This window comes from Cetorhinus maximus, chromosome 4, assembly GCF_964194155.1.
Source record: "Cetorhinus maximus chromosome 4, sCetMax3.hap1.1, whole genome shotgun sequence".
NCBI classification, from domain to species: Eukaryota; Metazoa; Chordata; class Chondrichthyes; order Lamniformes; family Cetorhinidae; genus Cetorhinus; species Cetorhinus maximus.
Genome location: NC_135882.1, coordinates 56,950,904 through 56,965,749, shown reverse-complemented (window position 1 = coordinate 56,965,749; position 14,846 = coordinate 56,950,904). Strand labels below are relative to the sequence as shown.

Below are 14,846 nucleotides of genomic sequence, written 5' to 3'. Positions count from 1 at the left end.
GCCACCTCATGCCCTCCACACAACCCCCATGGCCCTTCTTACACTCCATGCCAACCTATGCCCCTCTAACCACCCCGTGGCTCATTATAGGTCCTCTTCCAACTTAGTGCCAAATCATGCCAACCCATGCCCCCATCCAACATCCTTTGCCCTTACACCACCCATGCCACTCACCCAGTATCCATCATGGTCAGACCTCAGGACCCATGCTGAGATGAAATAAAATAAATTTCTAAGTGTCTCTTGATGAATTCACTATTTAAAAAAAAACTCTCATTGATCAAAACCCATTTGCTACATTTAAATTCCTTCAACTCCTTCATTCCTTATAAAAACAAACATTTGTATTCATAGCTCCACATCAAAGGCTTCATACCACTTGGTGCTGTCAATCAAACTGTGGGCTGAATTTTGCTGTCGGTGAGCAGGGGGCGGGGCCCGCTCGCCAACGCGCAAAATGATGCGGGATGATGTCGGGGGAACCCCCGACGTCATCCCGCCCCATTTAAATATTCAGGAAGGCGGGGGCAGTGCCATCAGCTGTCCGCCTGCCGACCTGTCAATGGCCAATTCAAGCCATTGACAAGATCATCAAAACAATTAAAGGACCTGTCCGTCCAACCTTAAGGTTGGCGGGCAGGCCAGGAACCCCGGTGGGCTTTTGAAAAAATATGAAACCTCACTTAGCAGCGGGATGAGGTTTCATGTTAAGTTTAAAAAAGTGTAATAAAGCTTTAGTGAAATTTATTAACATGTCCCATCTTGTGTGACATTGTCACATGAGGGGGACTTGTTAAGGATTTTCTTTTTCACTTTTAATGTGTATACTGCTGTCAGTGATCTCCCTGAGGCAGCACTTAGCCTCAGGGTGATGTGTGCTTTTTTGTGCACATGTGCGAAAGAGCACACACTCGCATTTGGGGAATCCCCCCCGCCCGCACACAAGTGCATAGCGCTTCCCGCCGGGCGTCATGCTGGGCAGGCCTTAATTGGCCCACCCACTTAAAATGGCGGCAGGGCCCGCTTCTCCAGCGGGGATCGGCTCCCCGCCGCTGGAGATTGGGTTGGGCCCGCCCTCTCGCTAGGCAGAAAATTCAGCCCTGTGAATTGTCAGGCATCTCATTGTGATAATGATAGGTTGTGGAAATATTCATGCAACACAAATCATGTAAAGATAGCCCTCAGGGTTATGTCAACTGATAGAGTGAAATAGCAAGCACATTTTTAAAAAACTACAGACTGTCTTTTTTATTTGAAGTCCAGGAGATCTAAACGCCTTGAGTTTATGCACTTTTTACATACCTTCACATCTACTTTTAACAGTCCCAAAGGGCACCTGACCTCTCCCAAACGAGTCCCTATACCTATCAAAAACGTTACCTTACCTCTCCAAAAGAATATATTAGCTCCCCAAAGAACTCTGGTAAGTTTAGACATTCTCTTGAGAAGTGTAAAGCCCGCAATGAAAATTGGATCTGTTTGAAGGCAGCTGCACTTTTACATGTTTAGCTGTCTCATGAATACAAGATGTGCAAACTGCAACCCTCCCCTGTTTCCCCTACCCCTACCCACTCCTAGTGGAAATGTTGGGTGCTGGGTTCAGGGGTGGGAATTCCAGAATTGCGGGTCTGGTGCCATTTTGGTTAAGTCAAAGACCCTTGCTGTTGTTGTGAAAATTTAGGCCATAGTTTTGCACTGGATGAACAAATCGCAAATTGAAGATGAAGAGTGTCAAGAAATAAAAGGCGGCTGTTTACATAATTCACTGGCACCTGCAGTGCTCATGAATTATGCAGCTCCATCACTCAGTAATATATTTCCTGTAAATCACTGCTCTCTGATCTATACCTGCTCCATAATACATTGTTTAAAATAACACAGGCTGTGGAATATAACATGTTTTTTTCTAGTTCCTGCGTCATAAAATTACCAATATCCTTTATCCAGCATCAGACAACATTACTTTTAGCTTGAAGTGACATACGTAAACCTTCACATCAAAGAAATGGGCCTCTATACTGAAGTACACAAAAATCAATTTTAAAAGTAGCTTCAGATAAAAAGAAAATAATTACAGACATTACAAACCTGGAATGAAAAACATACATTGATGAAGGTTCCATACCACAATGTTAACCTGTCTCTTTTTCATGACAGATATTTTTATACCGGATTGATGCTAACAAATACCTCGCAGAATTTAAAGCACTCATTCAAATTTGGAGTTCAGCTAATGATGAAACGGTTTTAACTTTGTTCTCAATTTAAAACTCTTTTTTAACATTTGACTACACGGGAAAAGGGTGCACCCTGATTGGTGGATTTTGATCAGCCAGGGATCAGCATTTTTGCAACCATCATCAACCAGTCTTTTCCAGTCCCCAGGCCAATCCAATAAACATTAAAGAACTGAAGTTTCCAAAGCTTCAGGGAATGAGAAGGACGTTGTAGACAAAATGGAAAAGAGTGGGTAGGGGATGAGAAGAGAATGGAGGAAAAGATTGAAGAATTTTATCTGTTTTGGAGGTGCTCCTGCTTTCCTTGAAAATGAAGGTTTTTGTTATTTGTGCGCATTGGGGTTTCATTGTTTTGAATATGGAAATCTTATTGTTCATGGTATCGTAGTTTTGCTTTGCGTGTGTATTGCCAGTCTTGGTTTTTTGTGTATGTTGGATATTTTTCGGTGTGTGCACGGGTCTGGCTTTGTGTGTGAATGGAGATTTGTTCTTCGCCATGTGGCCCATTCATTGTTTTAGATGCTTGGTTTGAACACTGAGTCGCCAGCTCCAAAAGACTAAACGTCCTGGTGTTGAGGAGAACCATTGTAAATGTAGGGTAGAAAGACAATACCAATTTAAAATTCAATCATTCATTGTCAGAAAGTGAATCAGTGAATAGCTTTAGTTTTCTTACTGAAAGAAATTATTTAGCAAAATGTCGATATAGCAAATTTGCTGCTCATATCTGTATTGTTTATATAAATGCACAATACGCAGGGAATCTTACTATTAACCCACTGGTTAGTTAACTTGTTTTCCATCAGTAACCAAATGTCTTTCCCAAATGATGTATAAAAGAAAACTGTACGCAGCATTAGAGGCCATTTCAAGATTATGAATTATGTGATCTGATTAACTTCAGTGATAGAATTAACTTTTTTAAAAAAAGATTAATAGTTGAAATGTAAATGCTTAATTTAGCAATCTCGCACCATGTTTATTAGCTTATTTACTGTTCTGACTGAGCACAAAAATAATTTTAATTCTTGCTGAAACCAGAATAATCTATAGCTAGAGGCATATTCTTATCCATGAAAACCATGTTAATGCAATGTTGCGCAAATCTTCACAAGGTTTAATTCCTTGTACATGTTTATCTGTGTTGTAACTCAATCCTCCCTTTGGCACTATTCCTTATTCTAGAATCATCCAATTTCTAGACATGTTAAACAAAATCCAAGTTAACTCTTTTTTTCAATAATCACTGCAAATAGACATGGGATCTGCACACATCAATAGGTTGTCTCCCATGTTTTCTCTATTAATCAATGGCCACTGACCATTTCCTGAAAATGACCTATAAATCAAGCAAGCCATCCCAAGGATAATCCTGCCACAAATGGAGCATAGTGCCATATACTTAGGTTATTCTATGCTTCTCATATTTTCCCATCACTCCATCATTTGGTTGAATCTCGTGGCACAGGGCTAGAGATGCTCAAGAGCTTAAGAAATAAGAAATAGGAGCAGGAGCAGGCCATTTGACCCTTCGCACCTGCTCTGGTAAATTCCTGCTCAAAGTGGAAAACTTGTGGAAACCCTGCGTCGTTTCTATGCAGGAGGCCCAATGCAATTACGAGGTAATCAGGGACTTATGTGGACAGCATCAGGCCTCCCATGCGATTAAAGCCCCAGTGGAATTAAATCCCGCCCACACACACACACACACACATACACACAAATTCCAATAACATTATTATACCATCCTGACAGAAGAAAGGTCATCGACCTGAAATGTTAACTTTGTTTTTCTGCAAAGGTGCTGCCTGACCTGCTGAGCACTTCCAGCACTTTTTGTTTTTCTTTCAAATTTCCAGCTTCCACAGTGTTTTGTTTTTGTAAGTATGGGAGAAGGCTTGAGTGGAGTATAGATGCTGATATGGGCTATGTTGTTCGAATGGCCTGTTTCTGCACTGCATAATCTGTGGAAATGCTGTGTTGCTGGAGCACGGCTTTGGCAATCCAATGGCTATAACACACAGTTACTGCATAGACTTCTAGGCCCTTTGCATTACTCTTATATTTGGGTATGTAGGCTGCCTCAGGCGTGTTGCCGACCTCAGACATTCATGAAGGTTTTCTGACAAGTGGACATTCACTTCAGCACGTAATATATCATCATATTATTAACCTCTATATTTGCAAAGCTTTTTTTATTGGAATCTTAAAAATACTAGAAAAAGAAATGCTCACTTACGCACACAGATTGGCAGTTGGCCAGACCAGTTGTGATCCTGTTGACATATCCTTACAGATGAACCAATTAGACGAAACCCAGGATTACATTGGTAAACCACTGTATCTCTGTAACCATAATTCTCTCCAACCACTTGACCATTCACTATTGGATCTGGAACTCCACAGTGTCCAGCTTAAAAGTTAAAACAAAAGATAAAGTGGCACTTTCAATCTCAAGAAAAAAATATGCTTCATTTGAAGTTTATCAGAATTACAACCAACATTTATGTCTAAGCATAATATTTTAAATTATAGAGTTCCATTTTAAAATATACAACTTTAGACTTGAAACTCCTCTCTTTCTCTCTCTTATGAAATGCACCCTCATACCTAGGCATCTAGTTTCAGTTCCACTCCAAAGCCCTGATGCCAGGCATTCTCTGACAGTTGAGCCAACTAATATGTAGCCTGCATCACAGGTCAAGATGGCTGTCGCTCCAAAGGTAGTTTGAGTTCCGATCTTTTTCCCATTAGGAGGATGTCCTAGTTCTCCACAAGAAATAACTAAAAAAGGGAAATGAAGGAAATGTATGAATTGGGCATGTAGCAGTAATGATCTCAGAGTATATGTTGTTAGGTAACAATACCTTGGTTATGTTACACGTAACACCACAAAATGACACACTGGACTTAGGGACAGTTCATTCACTCCAACATGTTGTGTCATGAAGTAGCAAGACACAAAATTGGGCCTGCAGTTTTCTATACAATTTCTGAATGAAGGTTATTCCTTTAGAGGAAGGTATGGTCTCAAATGAAGAAAAGGAAACTGAAGGCCAAGTGGCCCATTGCCTCTCTCATTACTTTCCAGTGACCATTTACTGAACAGCATATATAGAGGGGAATTTAACCACCATTTCAAACAATACATGAAGACTGACGGGAAAGGGAGTAAATCTACATTTTCAAGTATATATGTAGATATTTAATTAATCAGTGTGAAAACACAAGTTTAGATAATGATTATAATCAAATAATCAATTAGAAAATTAATTTATTATAGATTAAACATTTTCCTTAATTTGAGGATTTGAATTACTGTTTGGATTGCATTATGGTGTATCAGAGAAATTTTCATTAAAACTTTCAAAAAGAAAATGAGTTGAAACAATTATAGTTACTTTGACAGCGTGGTCTTTCTCTCCCCCAGCTCCAAGTTCCATTAGCCAAGCATTTGATGGTAGTTGGTCCAAGTCGATAGTAGCCAGGATCACAAGTGAAAACAACTTTTGTTCTAAACTCATAATGTGAACCATTCACCACTCGCCAACTCCCGTGCTCCAAAGTGAAAGAACTGATGCTGGGGCATGTCATCACTTGTAGAAAAGCAAAAAATTGGTTGACTAATTAGAACATTGGAAAACCAAATACAGTTACATATAATCTGTACTGTGTGGTAAAACAATACAATTCACTGCAGAAACTGTTAGAACTTTGGTAACAATATAACTCAAAAGTTAATGGGCAAGATTTTGGTCTAAATGGCAAACAAATTATATTAGCCATTCATTGTATTGCCCACATATTTCGGAAAGGGTTTTGCACTGGAACTCACTGTAATTGAGAATCAAAGCGATGCAATGTTTTCTACCTGGGGCCTGTATGGACAGAGCAAGTGATTTTACATCTCCTGAACTGATCAGTAATGGGTAGTGCAGTGTTTGAACTGGGAAGTGTTAGTTAGGCCAAATCAGTTACAAAGAGTGAAATAAAGAGAAAGAAAGAAAGATGAGATTGAGAGAGAGAGAGAGAGAGAGAGAGAGGAGACAGAGAAAGATATATAACAGAGACAGAAAGAGAAGATTAAAATATATATATATATCTCCAGCAATAATTAAAATCTGAAGGAATGAAATATCGGGTGGAACCATCCCAGATCTGCACAAAGTGCAGCAGCGGGTGGGAAAATGGATGTTTTAACTGCCAACTGCAATGGCAGGTTTTCGCGCCGTATCGTCTCATTCCTGGTGCATCCTGCCTCATTAATAATGCATTCCCGGGAAACACGCTGGATCGTTGGTGGGGCGACCTCTGATTCGCTTGCCCTGCCATCCCCTCAGGCCTTCAGTAATCTGGGTGCCAATTTGAAGGGTGGCCTTGCACAGAGCTAGCACTCTCTAAGGGATTGGAAGCTGCTACAAAATCATGGCTGCCAAAGGGAGGAAGCATGCTGCCCCCAAATTTAGCAATGCCTCCCTTGGGATGCAGTGGAGGCCCACTGTGAAGTCCTCTACCACCACTCTGGGTGAAGACCAGCGAGCAAGGTCACCATCCAGCATGGAAGGCAGTGGCAGCAAGTGGTCAGCATCAATGCCCTGCAAAAGAGGACAGCCACCCAGTGCCTAAATATGATGGATGATCTCCTCTGTTCCGCCAGGTTAAGTCACTCTTCTCATCACTCTCAACTCACACACTCACAAACCCATCACATATCCACAAGGATTTCACTCACTGCCAGTTCAAGGGGCCTCACCATTCACTCTTTCACACACATCTTCATCTGCCCTGCAGGTCGTGTCCTCATCCTGTCCATGGCACCACCCACACATACCAGGCAGGCATCCTGCTTACACTCTCTCCATCTGTCTTCATGCAGGACAAGCTGGCACACAACAAAATGGAGAAGTCGCAGACTGGTGGAGGAATGCCTGACATCAAGGTCCTCAAAGGCTTTGAAAATAGAGTCATCCAATTGGATGGCGATGATCTGGGTCATCCCTGTGCTGATGGTGAGGTTGGCGGTGCTCAACCAAGTGAGGATCTAGCAGTGCAACATCCATCAGGTAACCATGCTATGAATTACTGCCCCTGTTCCGCAGTCCCATTCATGCAGTAATTATCTCTCCTTGCTTTTGCAGGCTTATCTGGGGAGCAGCCGAGGGGGTCCATGAACCAGGTCCACGACTCAAGTCCCGAAGAGACCTTGGAAGAAGAATCTGATGACATCTGAAATGAAGACCCATCACGGTGCTCATCCACACCCTTCACCAGTGCAGAGACACATTTCACGGTGGAACGTAGTTCTAGAGTAGCCTCGGGGTCACAATCTGGTGAGTACATCACAGTGTTTGATACACAGCAGGTGGAGGCAAGGACTTACCAAGTTTCCAGCACTTGGAGGACTACTGGAGTCCTGAAATCTGCTGACTCTGAGTCAGATGAGGAGCCTCTGAACTCGGTTATACCTCAGTTGCTGGAGCTGCAAAGGCAAGTTTGGGAACATCAGGAAGGGATGTCTGCTGCACTCCTCAGATTGCAAGGCACAATGGAGGAGTCCATCTGCCTTCAGGCTGAGGTGATAGCACCAACACACAGAGGTGAACACTGGTAGGATGGCGGCCACCGTAGAGACCTTGGTCCACGACATTGGTCCTGCACTGCGGTGTGGGCTGAACTCCATCACTGACCCCATAGTTGGTCTCTAATAGTTTCAGTCCAGCTTCCCCTCATCCTCAAGGAGTCAGCCAGGGGCCCTTGGGCACTCATAGGGAGGAGGATCAACAGGTGTACACTCCGAGGCCATCCACCCAGGTGACTCCGAGAGTGTCCGGCCCATCTGAATCCCCTCTTCCTGTGACCCCAGCAGCACCAGCTCCAACGGCCGAGGAGGGTGCCACTGCCACACTGCAGGACCTTGAAAGCAGACCTCCAGGTCTTGGCCCTCCAGAGGATGCCCGCCAAGGTCATCACAGGCAGGGTGTAGCAGTCACCAGGCTGCCTCCACCTCTGCTGTGGATGTTGGCGAGAGCACCCAGACATAGTGGCAGGGTTAGAAGATTAAGAAGATGCAGTTGCACACCCTGGGCACGGGTGTTAATCACTTGTACATAATGTTCACAATTGTCAATAAACTCCCAAGAATGTCTCCATGCTTATAACTCCTTGTTCTGATGAGCAGTGTTTGTATCAGTCAGATTTAAATCTTGGTTTGTGCACAAAATAAAGACAGATGTCTCAGTCCAGGGCCTCTTCCATGTGCTTTGTGCAGGCTTCAGTCCAAAGCGATGGTCCGGCTTCACACTAACCGGACACATTACTGATGACTGCACCTCGATAGTGCTTGCCATTGCTGCCAGAATGTCGTGGGCAGGCGTCACAGAGTTCCGTCATTCTCTCTGTGTGCTCTCAGCACCTTTGAGGAGGGGCTGGCCTCCATATTTTTAGCATCTGTGACCGGTGATGCTATGCTCCTGAAGGGGTCAGGTGCTGAAGGCTGATAAAGGATCAGATGCATTTAAAGATTCATGGTTGCGTCTCCGTGATATGACCCCGATCACAGAGCACAAGCGAACTGTCCACAGTCAGACAGGAGTCAGACATTCACATGTCTGTGAAGATCTATGGAGTGACCTCACTGCATGTTGTCATCATTGTCCTGGAATCGAGCGACTATTAGGACCTCCACTATATCTCCATGACACGAGTCTGAGCACTGAGGATATGTGCACTGCTATCAGCCACACAGGAGTCAAATGTTCACAGATGCAAGGTAAGGATGTCAGGACTGTCCTCACTGCATCTCGTCATCATCCTCCATGAATCTTGTGGCTATGAGGGCCTCCCAAGAGCATCTGCCTCGTCTGGCCAGCGCGATGGTCTCATTGCCGGCATCCTTGTTTTCGAGAACATCATCACCAACATCACCTTTGAAGTCCTCCTCGTTGGAGGATACATGCAGCTCATCGGAGGATACATGCAGATCCTCCATCTCCTCGTCAGCCAGGTCCTACCCCCTTTGCTGTGCCAGGTTGTGAAGTGCGCAGCAAGCATTGATGATACTCTAGGGAATGTAATGCAGTGCTCCACTGGACCTGTCAAAGCACTGGAACCCCATTTTCATAATGCCTATCATTTGCTCCACCAAAGTCCGGGTCGTGGCATTAGCCCCATTGTACCATTGCTTTGTTGCAGTCTGAGGCTGCCACATAGGCATCATCAGCCACGTTCTATGCGGGTAGCCCTTGTCCCCGAAGAGCCATCCCTGCAGCCTTTCTGGACTCTGAAAGGTGTCAGGGATCTGAGGCCTGCTAAGGATACAAGTCATGGATGCTCCCTCGGAATTGTGTGCAGACCTGTAAGATGTGTTTGTGGTGGTTACTCACCAGCTGAAGATTCAGCGAGTGGAAGCCTTTGTGGTTGATGTAGTTGACTGCTTGTTGCCCTGAAGGTCTAAGCATCATGTGAGTGCAGTACCTGCACCTGTGAAAAACCTGCGATCTGCACAAATTCCAGCACTCTTGCTTCCTGGTTTTCCTGATCCCAAGCAAAATTCACAAAATTCTGTGCCTTCGCGAAGATGGCATCCATGACCTCCTGGATACACTTGTGCGTAGAGGCTTGCAAGATCCCACACAGGTCTCCTGTGGAGTCCTGGAAGGAGCCACTGGCTTAAAAATTGAGCGCTGCGGTCACTTTCACAGCCACTGGCAGAGGATGCCCTCCATGTCCCCATGGCACCAAATCCTGCAGCAGGTGGCACATGTGACCAACCAGTTCCTGAGACACGCACTTTTTGGCGACACTGCAGGAATGACAGGCGCCGTGTACAGACCCTTGGTCTAGCAAGGTGCCTACAAGCAGTGGCTCACTGTGGATCTTGAGCTGCGTGTTCAGCAGACACTGCCTCCCCTTCATCTTGAGGGAGGTGTTCCTCCCTTTGCCGAGCCAGGAGCCTCTGCTGCTCTCTCCTTCTTCACTAGTCTCTGTAAGCCATGAGGCATGCCTCTAAATCACCAGGCTTCAAGATCCTAATGTTCTCCTCCTGCAGGATCAAAGAGAGATACGCATGGGTTAGCATGCTTGTATTAAGAACCTCCCTTGCTTAAATCTGAAAGCCCCATCACACATTAAGGAGAGTGCTGGCCACCACTTGGGGTGGCCAGTGTGAAGTGCGCTCACTGGCTGTCCGAAACTCCACCCACCTCTGCCCCACTCCACTTGGCCAACTGGTGGCAGCTTCATCCACTGGATTACATGCTGTATTCTCAGCTCAGGCACAGGCATTCTCCTAACCCACACCGCAAGGCTGCACTGTTAGCTTGAATGATAATAGATACTGATCCAAACCTTAATAAAGACATTGCAAGGGGCTGTGAGCATCTCCACCAGTTACTGCACCAGAGTCACCTTTCTCAAGGAGATTGTACAATGTGCCCAGTCGGCCAATTGCTCTGCTGCCACCTAACATACACATTAATTTGCAGTCTGCATCCAAGGGGTGAAAGGTTCTGGAGCATTTGGTGGCACTTTCCTGCTTTTGCATTGTTTGAGCGGGCAGAAAAGCTTCAGAGGCCCGACTCCAAACATGTCAATGGAGCTGCTGCTGAACGGTCTCAGCTGCGGAAGAATGCACACTTTTGACAAGCATTTCCAAGTGTGTCGCTGCTTCCCCCACCGCCCCTGGCATGTATGTGCACATTTCATTCAGTCTGTCTGTCCTGCCTTGCCCCCACCCCCTCCACCCCCGGTCTGACCTGCCCTGGAGCCCTTGTCCCGGAACTGCATTGAAAACCAGCCAGGAAAAAGGGACTTGCCTGTGCACTCCATGAATATGCAGCACCTCTTCCGTGATGTCCTATGGGTGATGCTTGCGAGCATTGCATAAGGTTGTGCACGCTCACCTCTGAGTTCCTCTCGAAGTTCAGGTCACCAGGTGCATGCTTTTTAAAGGCAGTTGTGAAGCACGCCGTTCTGAAGTCACGCCAATGTGGGCGATAAATTTGACATGCGGATGATTCCGGTGAGCAGGGCTTTTAATTAGATGCAAATGTATTAAAATGACGTTCCAGACGAGCGGCAATGGGAAACACGACCCGCCATTGATGGTTGGAGCGGACGATCACAAACTGGTGTTACGACGGTGTAAAACTGATTTTTGATCTTCTTGTCATATTGCCCCCTGCCTCTGCCCGCCATGACACCCGATGCCAAAGGGGCTGTGAAACTCCAGCCATCATACTTATTAAAGTTAACTTTCAGTGCCAGAGAGGTTATTTGACCTATCACCCTATTAAAAATGTACTTATACTTGAATGACGTTCCCGACGTGGCGGCGATAGCACTGTGGGTGTACCTACATAACATGAACTGCAGCAGTTCAAGAAGGCAGCTCATCACACCTCCTCAAGGGCACCTAGGGATGGGCAATAAATGCTGGCCCAGCCAGCGAGACCGACATCCCGTGAATGAATATATTTTTAAAAATTAACAAGCCACATTTTTTTTCTGGTGAGTTTAATGAACAGCTGTCATATAAGTACTGTTACTTCACACTATTTCATACATTTCTTTGCCTCACCATTATTTCTACTGCAAATTATGACTTACTACTATGGACTAGTATATAATTTTCAGTATCCATACCTGGTAATTTTGACTATCCCTCCATGCGAGGTATAACGTAATAGCATAACTAACCAAAACTATCCATGAAGGTCTTCTATTTCAAGACAATTTTAGAAGGAACAATATTCTATAATACTTAGAATGTTTCTAAGGGATATTTACAATGCAAGTTCAGCTTCTGTATGAAGGTATCAGTGTAAAGCTTTATTCAGGGCTCGATGTCAATCTGGGCCAAAGCAAAGTGACAATGCTTTGGAATTTAAATGATTAAAACATGGAGAGGAGATCAACTCTGCCTCTGAACATTTCAATTGAAATCAAGTAAGTTTGATTAGCCAGCAACTCTTGGAAGCAGGACCTTCACTGCCAATAGCCCACAAAAGGCCTCATCAGCAAACAGACTAATGCCTGATTGGGATTTAATCCAGTTGGAGCTCCCAAACATGGCCACAGTAGGGTTTGATCCTGCCCATAAATTTCTGCCTGGTATGTGTATGTATCCAGGCTTGCAAATAGCTCTCTGCTAAATGGGATCATTACATTTCCAGCCAGGCAGGACCCAAGCACGATACAAGCAATGGCCCAAATAAATTACAGTCAATTATGTACTTCTGAAGTGACTGTTGCTAATGTAGGGAAATACAACAAAAAATTTAAATGCAAAGTTCTGTAAAAAAAGTAATGTGATAAAGGACCAGAGAATATGTTTTAATGATGCTGGTTGAGGGATAACTATTGGTCAGGACCCCAGGTCAACACCACTGCTCCTCTTTGAATAACCCCATGAATACTTTATGTCCACCTGAGAGGACAGCTGGAGCCTCAGTTTAACAACTCATCTAAAGTTTCTGATGGTAATGTACTTGCTCATAATGCACTGGAGCATCAACCTGAATTATGTTCTCAAGTCTGTTGAATCCACAAGCTCCAGACTCAAAGGCGAGAGCCCTAGCAACTGAGTCAAAATGAAATTAAGATAAACATTGAACACTGACGATGAAGGACCATGTGTTATTAACATTATCTACAGATGCCAGGATAAAAACATAAAAGATGTAACCTCCCACCAGTTATGTCCCCAAAGTATAAACACCATTAAATAATTAACAGAAACAGACTTTATAGGGCAGAGTTTTACAACCAGCAGGCGGGCATGTGCCTGACCTGATTGGGCATAAAATCGCTCGAGATGACGGTGGGCGACCGTCCCGATGTCATCGCGCGATATTTTGCTCGACAGGCATGCAGAAAAGTCGGAAGCACGCCTGCCGACAATTAAGAGGGCAATTAAGCCAATTAGTGGCACAATTGTCTCTGACTTTTCATGGCCAGTCCACCTTTACGGTTGGTGGATGGACGAATCGGCCAGGTGGAATTTGCATTTTTTATCAAACCTCATCTAAGGGCAGGATGATATCTCCATTATGAAATAAAATAAAAATAAATATCTGTGGACAGCATTTTTATGACATATAATTTCAGGTGCTTGATTGTGATGCATGGACTTTTTTTTGCAGCTTTTTAAACTTTTATTTCATCATTTGAATGTCTGCAGCACCCTGAGGCAGCTGTCTGCCTTCAGAGTGCTCCCTCGCAGCGCTCACCCGCATCCATGGTGATGTCATCACCTGCCCCTTTCCCACCTACACTCCGGCAGCACTGAGCTTTTCAGCATGCGTTTCACGCTGGCTGACCGTTAATTGGCCAGTTAATGGAATTGCCAAAACATGACTCAAGGGCTTTAAACCTTTGAGGAAATGGTCTAAAGTTGCTGGAGTTATTTGAAAAGATAGGTCCAGTTACGCCTTTAGGAAAAGTAAGGTGCCCTTCAGGATAGGTCCAGGCGTCCCTTTGGGAAAGGTAAGGTAACCTTTGGGAGAGGTCGGAGTAGACACGAATGTGCGTTAAAAAATGGATAAACTGAGGACTATCATTATAGGATTTGTGCTATATGACTGATTCCACAACCTATATTATCACAAAGGGGTGCCTGTCAGTTCACAGTTTGCTTTATAGCTCCAAGTGGTTATAGTCTTTAATGTGGGGCTATAAATGCTTGTTTTTTTATACAAAGGATCAAGTACTTGAATGAAATGTCTGCTTTTATAAGGAATTAAGTAGTTGAATGAATTTTTATGTATTCAATGGGTTTTTTATGAATGAGGGCTTTTTTTAAATAAAGACTGTATTGGACACTTAGAATTTTATTTTATTTCATCTCGTCATGGCTCCTGAGGTCTGTCCGTGGTGGATACTGGCCAAATTGGCATAGGTGGTGTAAGGGAAAAGGGTAGTGGGGGGGCTGTGTGGGGGACTTGGGTTGCATAGGGGATACGATGGGCCAATGGGTGGGTAGAGGCCATAGGTTGGCGCAGGGAAAATGAAGGGCCATGGGGGTGGATAGAAGGGAATAGGTTGGCTTAGAGGCTATGAAGGGCCATGGAGGATGGGTAGAGGGGCATGGGCTGGCATGTGGGTATGAAGACCCATGAGGGAAGGTAGCAGGCATTGGTTGGCATGAGGCTATGAGGGGCCATGGGGCGGATGCTGGGCATGAGGTGGCATGTGTTGGGATGGATGGTGCAAGGGGGTGTGAGAGGGGTGAGAGCTGAGGGCTGCTTTTTGTTTTATTCTTTTCCTCAAATCCCAGAGTGCTGAGGCGGGCCTTTCAGACAGCCTGCCTCCGTGCTCGGCAGCCCCCCTGGGTTCCTCCATACTGTTTCTGAGGATGGCAGGTCCGACTCTTATTAAGACCAGTCCTCGCGAAACAAAATAGAACATCTGGGGCACTTCCTCCTGAATCGGGTTTGCAGAGTCCGGAATTTTCCTGACTCTGTGCTCCTGACTTGGGAGTGAAAATTTGACCCCATGTGTCTGTCAATTTTACCAGTTCCTCTATGTTTGTTTCTACCTTCCTTGCTGATTACTGCATTTCCAAGCTTCATGTCATTTTCAAACTTTGAAATTATGTCTTGTACACCAAAG

General features: G+C 44.6%; 1 protein-coding gene across 1 annotated transcript in view; it reads right to left on the bottom strand.

The window, feature by feature from the left end:
- The window catches only part of csmd3b (CUB and Sushi multiple domains 3b), a 2,128,577-nt gene that overhangs the window by 134,006 nt on the left and 1,979,725 nt on the right, over window positions 1–14,846 (bottom strand). Inside the window, exons 51-53 of the mRNA XM_078541225.1 lie at window positions 5,639–5,833; window positions 4,848–5,021; window positions 4,477–4,650 (exon numbers count right to left, since the gene is read on the bottom strand). Coding sequence (XP_078397351.1) covers window positions 4,477–4,650; window positions 4,848–5,021; window positions 5,639–5,833 — 543 coding nt within the window. The remainder of the gene's footprint in view (window positions 1–4,476; window positions 4,651–4,847; window positions 5,022–5,638; window positions 5,834–14,846) is intronic.